At 34.2% G+C, this 7426-nt stretch overlaps 1 protein-coding gene across 1 annotated transcript; it reads left to right on the top strand.

Annotated features, from left to right (window-relative positions):
• Positions 1 to 3213: 3213 nt before the first annotated feature.
• On the top strand, positions 3214 to 6268 carry LOC107767490 (F-box protein At5g03100-like). Its single transcript, XM_075253332.1, has 3 exons — positions 3214 to 4234; positions 4694 to 4864; positions 5684 to 6268. The coding sequence occupies exons 1-3, from the start codon at positions 3260 to 3262 to the stop codon at positions 5987 to 5989; spliced, it is 1452 nt and encodes a 483-aa protein (XP_075109433.1). The 5' UTR covers positions 3214 to 3259; the 3' UTR covers positions 5990 to 6268.
• Positions 6269 to 7426: the final 1158 nt, after the last annotated feature.

Here is a 7426-nt window from a genome sequence, read left to right as displayed (position 1 = left end):
AAAACATTATACGCACTCGCTCGCATGATCAAAACACCTAGAACTACGAATCGGACAAATAAAATAAATTTTTTAATGAAACTATAGAACTTCTATTTTAACAACCGGACGTCGGAATCACGTCAAACTAACTCCATTTTCACTGAAATTTGCCGACAAGTCATACATATAGTAATGGACACATACCAAGCTCCGGAACCAAAATCCGGATCCCGTAGCAATAACTCGAGCTAGGGACCTCCGAATTCGATTCCGGGAGTACGCCCAAGTCCCAAATTACGATACGGACCCGCAGAACTGTCAAAGTACGGATCCGGGTCCGTTTGCTCAAAACATTGACCGAAGTCAACTCAAATGGATTTTAAAAGCAAAACTTCATATTTTATCAATTTTTATCATAAAAACCTTCTGAAAAAAGACACGGACTATGCACTCAAATCGAGGAAGGCTAAAAATGAGATATTTGAGGTTTTGGAATATAGAATTAAGGTTTAAAACTCTAGATGACCTATCGGGTCATTACAGATTCATACATTATACAACTATTTTTCAACTTTCATACAACATTCAAATAAAAAATATATAACTACAATTTACATACAACTATAATACAATTTCGTAAGTATATTGTATGTCATGTGTTCTTCTTCTTCGACTTCATTTTCAATCTGAAATTTGGCTAAAATCAAGTCTAATCTTTACCAAACACCTTCAAAATTGAGATATAAAATCGAATATTCTCAATTATTTGCAACAACACCCAATCCAAACAAATAATAGCTTTTGAAAACTCAAATTCGAATTCAAAGTTTTGAAGCTTTTTAGTGGCTGTCAATGGTGGAGAATCAAACACCTTCAAAATTTATTGATTGACAATTTTAATTTGAACTTTAGTTTTGCAACGTGAAAGGAAATTGCTTAGTTAAAAGGATATACTAAAATGACTGAAATTCGTTGATGAATTCCATTAAGACTCTATACAACAAGAAAGCATAAAAAAATATAGAACATCAAAGAAAGAAAAATTCGGAAAAAATAAAGAGAGAGAGAGAGAGAGAGAGAGAGAGAGAGAGAAGAGAGAGAGAGAGAGAGATGGCATGTATAAAGGGACGGGGGAAATAACTGATATTTCTTATTCAATTCCTAATATAAAGGAATATTCATTTAAAACTTATTTGTATATAATTGGTAAATGTATATGACCATGCAGTTAAAACTTGATTATGGGGGAGGGTAATAAAATTTTATATGTAGTATAGGAAAGTAAAAATCCCTTGAGGTAATTAGGGCCCAAAAAAGAATGGGCCTAATTTTTTCGGCCAGACAAAAATTATTAAGCCCAATAACAAATTTTAAGCCAAATTTCTGAGTGAAAATAGCACGGACTAATCTGTTTTCGGACTGGTAATTAAAAAATAGTCAGCATTTGCAAAGTCATTAAAAAATAGCCACTATTTTGCTGCAGCACAAAAAATTCTAGCTTAAGATACTGGAGATTGATACACCTGTATATGAACTTCTAGCATATTATCCTAGAACTCCAGCACACGAAAAGTTCCAGCATGATATACTAAAGATTGAAGCACCTGTATATGAATTTCAAGCATATTATACTGGAACTCCAGTATATTATGCTATAAGTCCAGTATAATATAGTGGAACTCCAGTATATTATGTTGGAAGTTCACATGCAAAAAATTCAAACTTAATATATTATGCTAGAATATTTTCCTTATTTTGAATAATATTTTCGTTCAGATTTATATTTATATAAAAAGTGGCTAAATTTCGATTACTTTTGAAACTATGGTTATCTTTTAATTACCTTTGTAAATATGACTATTTTTTAATGAGAAATTTTCATAAAGCACTATCTTTTAGTAGTAATTAGCCATCTATAGATACCATTTGCTATATTACGAATTATAGATACTTTATGTTGTTATAGGATCTATTTGATGTATTTAAACTATTGTATTCATGAATACAGTAGCAACAATAGGCGTGAATCAGGAAAGTCCAGCTAATCAGTTGTTGTATTCGAGTGTATTCGACTGTATTCATGGAGTGAAACATGGGATTATAGCTGGACAGATTATTGTATTCGACTGTATTCATGGCATGAAATAGGGGATTACACTGTTTTTAAAACGAAAAGTGAATCAATTAACATAATAGACTCCTAATATAACTTAACAAACTCAATTATAACACACAAATTTTGTATTTTCAGTTATAAAAAAGATTCTCAACCGAAAAATACCACAAAACATAGCAATCTTCAGAGAAATTATATAATACATCTGAATACATAAATTATATTAATAAAAAAATATATGAATATATTCATGACATATAGCGAGACAGTGAATACAATGAAATACATAGAATACAACGGGATATATTAAAATACAATGAAAAAAGATAGTGAATACAATAAAATACATAGAATACAACGAGATACATTGAATTACAATGAAAAAAAAGACAACGAATACAATAAAATACATGAAAATACATTGAAATATATTAACAGAAATCAAGTTGCTCAGCCCCAAACTACGCCGTCTTTGTTCAAGAACAAACCCTAATTTCCTGGCGAATCCGTTGTTCACCGGATCGGAGCCGAGGTCACTTCCTGAGCAGAAGCAACCGCCGATAAGAGTTCCACAATGGCAAAAAACAACGTCAAAGCCTTCAATACCATATCTCAAAAGATGTAGAAATCACAGAATTGAAGTGGTGGCCCACTTAGGTATAAAAAACGCAAGACGATTATACAGCTTATGAATGTGAAAGGACTGACGTGAGAGAACGTGGCGAGTCATTTATAGAAGTATAGATTGTATATGAAGAGATAGGGTAATGAGGGGCCTTCTTCTTCTGATGTTTTGCTTAATTCCACGCCGGTGAAGCAGAGTTTGTGTGAGTCCGGTTCATTATTGAATAGCGTCTCAAAGTAGAGAGAAAAAAAATAGTGTAACTGAATAGCTTATTTAGTGGCTTAGGGTTAGGACATAACTAAAATTAAATATTTTGCTATAAATATTAAAAGATATCTATAGAATATAATTCTTTTAAATGGTATTTATTCAAAATAAATAAGGTCTTTGCTGCCGGAGTTAAAAATTGCTTTTTTAATTTCACCCAATTTGTGATTCGACTGACCCAAACCCGAAATTGGCCTCCGCAACTGCATGTAAATATATATACAAAATCAGTTACAATCTTCTTCTCTACTTATTACTCTTCAAACTCCATGGAAATGCAGAGGAAAATCATGGCGAGAGGAGATCGAGACCGACTCGGTGATTTGCCCGATGCAATTATACTATACATTCTTTCTATATTGCCGGAGGGAAAAGAAGTTGTGAGAACCAGCGTATTATCTCAGCGATGGCGGTTTCTTTGGAAGTCCGTTGCAGTTTCACTCAATTTCGGGGTCCTCGATTACTCCTATGATGAACGAACCAAAAAGAAAATTCTTGCTTTCGTAGCTTCCATCAATAGAGAGCTTCATTATTGGAGGTCTTGTGAGAAAATCAAAGCATTTAGGGTTTTTCCTGTTAAATACAAAGAGTATCTTGTTAAAGATTACGATTTTTGGGTACATTTTGCAATGAAAGTTGCTAATGTTGAAGAGTTTACACTTAAATTTTGTATTATCAATTTTCCAGATTGCGCGTATAAGTTTCCCCAATTTACGTTTAAAAATACGTTGTTGAGGAATTTGGTTTTAGGCAGCTGCCAGATAAACCCTTCTGGTAGTGTGACCTGGACCAGTCTCGTTTCTCTTTCAATTGGTCACCTGAAATTGACGGATAATATGTTGGAGAAGATATTGTCCGGTTGCCCTAACTTGGAGAGCTTGGAACTGGATAGTGTTTTGGGCATTAGTCGTTTGGAAATCAGCTCTGTGAAGCTGAGAAAATTGATCATATTAAATGATGAAATTGATTGTTATTGCCAATGGCATGACGAAGATACCCATCCGCTCGAAATATTCGCCCCGTATATTCAAAATTTGGTACTTTCGGGGTTCTTATACAATGAGATACGCTTGCAGCAGAGCAATGTGGCTTCACTTGCCACTGCAGTCCTTCATTTTAATGTTGATTTTATTGAATTTGAAGATGAAGAAGAGAAATTGGAGGAGGAGTTTAGATATTTGGAGGAACTTCTTCTCAGCGTTGGCCATGTCAAGAATCTTGAATTGGGTCCCTTGTGCATCGAGGTTTATTCATACTCTTGAGTCTTTGATTATTCATATTTCTTTTTTCATTTTGCGACCTTTATTTGCTATTAATTTATCAGTTTGTAACATGAACAGTTCCACTACGTAGGATAATCTGATAACTAAGTTTGTAACTACCGAAGAATAACATTCTCATTGTCAATTTGGTTGGACACTGGCTATTGAACGAAAAAAATTTAATGATGAACTGTGAGAATAAAGAGTTTGCAATGGACAGAAATATTTAAAATTCCGATTGATTTAAAATCGGTTTCTCAAAGTGATTAAAAATCAAATTAGATTTCCAACCAACATTGAACACTTTGATGTGGCTTGTGGCAAAACACTGTCATATAATCCAAGCTGTTTTTCAAATCATTTAACAATTTTCATTTCATTTATTTGGTGAGTCATATTCCTTTGTTTGACATATTCTGGTTTATGTATTTGGTTTATAAGTGCTTTCCCATACTGGAGTTGAGAGGGTGGCGGTCTCCACCATCAAGCTGCAAATTCTTAAAACTTAACGCAGCATTAAAACACTTGGACTTCGCTGGAATTTACAGCTTTCTGCAGAGTTCATCGGATCTTGAGACATTGGTCATTGACTGGAACAATCACAATCCAATAGTAAGTTCCTTTTAGACCTTTATTCTTGTTATTTCATGTTTATCAAGCAACTATTAATGGTAGAAGAAGGCAATATGTATCAATATATTTCTTATCTAAAGTACTTAAGAGAAAAAGATCACTAAATATTTGTTATAAAAATTTGATCCACCTTGGTGGTATATTTCATAAATGATAATAAATGGTATATTTCATAAATGATAATAAAAGGTTACGGCAAAACAATGTAAGAATTGAACCGGTTCAATCCTCAAGTAAAGAGAAGATTGAGGATTCTCCAACTGTGACAAAACTGTAGGAGATAAGCCTCTAATGAGTAAGCAAAAAGTGTGTTTTTGTATTGGAGGGTTCTCCAATCTGTGAAAATAATAGTATTTGAGGGTTTTAATGCTACTTTGCAAGGAGGTCCTGATCTGCTTTTAATCTTAAAAGTTGATCATTTCTCTTTGCTAAATCTGCTCTCAATTTATTTTCCTCAAGGAAATAGTACTTTGGCAGAAACTTCATCTTATTACGATCAGTTCTCCGAGTCATCCCGTTCTACAGTCAACTTTGTTGTAGTTGTAGATAAAGATGTTTAACAAGGGGTAGTAGTAGTAGTCACCTTCACGTGAGGAGATGAAAGATCAGCTTCAATGAAGCTTTCAAACATTCCATTTGTTGTTTGCATAAAGCACTTTGTAACATTTGCTAAGCACTTGACATGCTCCTTAAATCTGAAAATTCATCTCCTTTTTAATTCTATCCATAATTAACTCCTTGACTTTCTACTTCCATCTTAGGAGAATAACTGGTTAATATGGCGGATTTTTCCTGCAGGACCAGCTCTTAAGTTACACAAGAGAGGTTGAACAGAGCAGGAGATTTGAGGCACATAAAAATTGCTCATTGCTACACCTAAAGACCATCAAGATCATTAACTTTCATGGAAAACTAATTGGAAATGATCTTGTACTTCGATTGGTAAAATATTTGCTAGAGAATGCAACAGTTCTAGAAAAGTTGGTCATTGTTGCCAAATATGAAGGGAGTGATGTGCCCCGGGATTATGTTGAAGTGGAACAAGAGTTCCTAAGCTTTCCAAGATCCTCTTTGCACGCTTCAGTTGTCTTTTGTTATCGATAATCTTTGTGCCTTCTTGTTTGTATTGATTGCGATGTACTTAACAGCTGTTGTTTCATTTAGAAACTGGTTTGTAGCTGACAGATATGGTTAGGATTCTGCTTGTCTGTATCCAAGGAGTTGTTAGTAGTTCTTCATGTCTAAGCAACAGTGTGTTTATTCTCGGATCCTCATGTAAGAAATCTTGCTCTAAATGTTACGTAAATTTCTATTCGTGTTGCAGAATCATGATCATGTTTTTGCACTATGGAAGGTTAAAGGTTGAAAGCAGTATTTCATGATTCATTGTTTGACCAAGGGTTTTTTTCTGTTAGCCTATGTTATTAACACAAACATAAGAAAAGTGCAGATTTTTATTTCCCGGAAATGTACTGCAATAGACTTGTTTATATAGCGTATGACTAGTTTTTCCAGGTATGATGAGTTGAATGCCATGAATTCCAGCCACATGAAGATCTTGCATTGGCAAGAACTTATAGGATTAAGACAATGCTAAGTGCTAACTGTTGAGTACAACTTTGCGTCAGATATGATGATGACTGATGAGAAATCCATTAAGAAAAAACTTGATTTTGCCAAGGATATGGGTATCGAGCATATCTTGTGACGAGAACTTATATGAAGATTAAGAAAAAAATTTACCATTAAATGTAATGCTGATATGAGACGGTTTACTTGGCAAATTGTGCATGTGTGATGTGTCTATGTCACATTCAGCTAACGCTTTTGGCTAAATGATTCTTCTCTTGTTTACATGGAACTTTTTGCATATTCTCATCAGCTCTTCTGCAGCGAATCATTCTTATCTTTTATTTCACCTTGCAAATGTGAAATGTCCTCGTGACACTCACTTTGGGGTATATAATGGCAGTCAGTATGAAGAAGAAGGACAAAACAATATTCAGGGTGACATGCTGGAAAGGGTAGAAAAAGAAGTTGATTCAGGCTGAACTATTGATTTTGTTAGTCAGGCTAGTCGTTTATTAGATATCAGACTTTGTTTGTTATACAGGCGTCAGCGCTCTTTATCTGCTCCCTTCTACCGTTGCCTGTACCTTATGGTGACAGAGGGATGAACTTAGCAATTATACCGCCGAATTATTCAGAGCAAAAGAAAGTTCAGAAGCTACTTTTACTTGGACTTAAAAGTTCAGGAAAAAGCACTATTTTCAAAGAGGTACTGCCTATCTGGATCTGTCTAAGTTGTCATTTGCATACATCTTGCTAGAAGAAATGTTTGTTCTTCATTTACTTTTTTGTAGCTGAAGTCAATCTTCTATATATGGCATCCCTAAGAATCTGTCCTGACAATTTCTGCCTTGTTTCTGCATATGTTTAAACGTTCGAAAATATCAGTATACAGCTTGCTCATTTGTCTTCTTTTTCGTTTGTTCAAGGAACTAGAAACTGCTTGATCATTAATTCATTTGCTGCAGGTAA

Source organism: Nicotiana tabacum, chromosome 5, assembly GCF_000715075.1.
Source record: "Nicotiana tabacum cultivar K326 chromosome 5, ASM71507v2, whole genome shotgun sequence".
NCBI classification, from domain to species: domain Eukaryota; kingdom Viridiplantae; phylum Streptophyta; class Magnoliopsida; order Solanales; family Solanaceae; genus Nicotiana; species Nicotiana tabacum.
The sequence above is the reverse complement of the archived record's forward strand: the minus strand, read 5'-3'. Positions and strand labels throughout refer to the sequence as shown.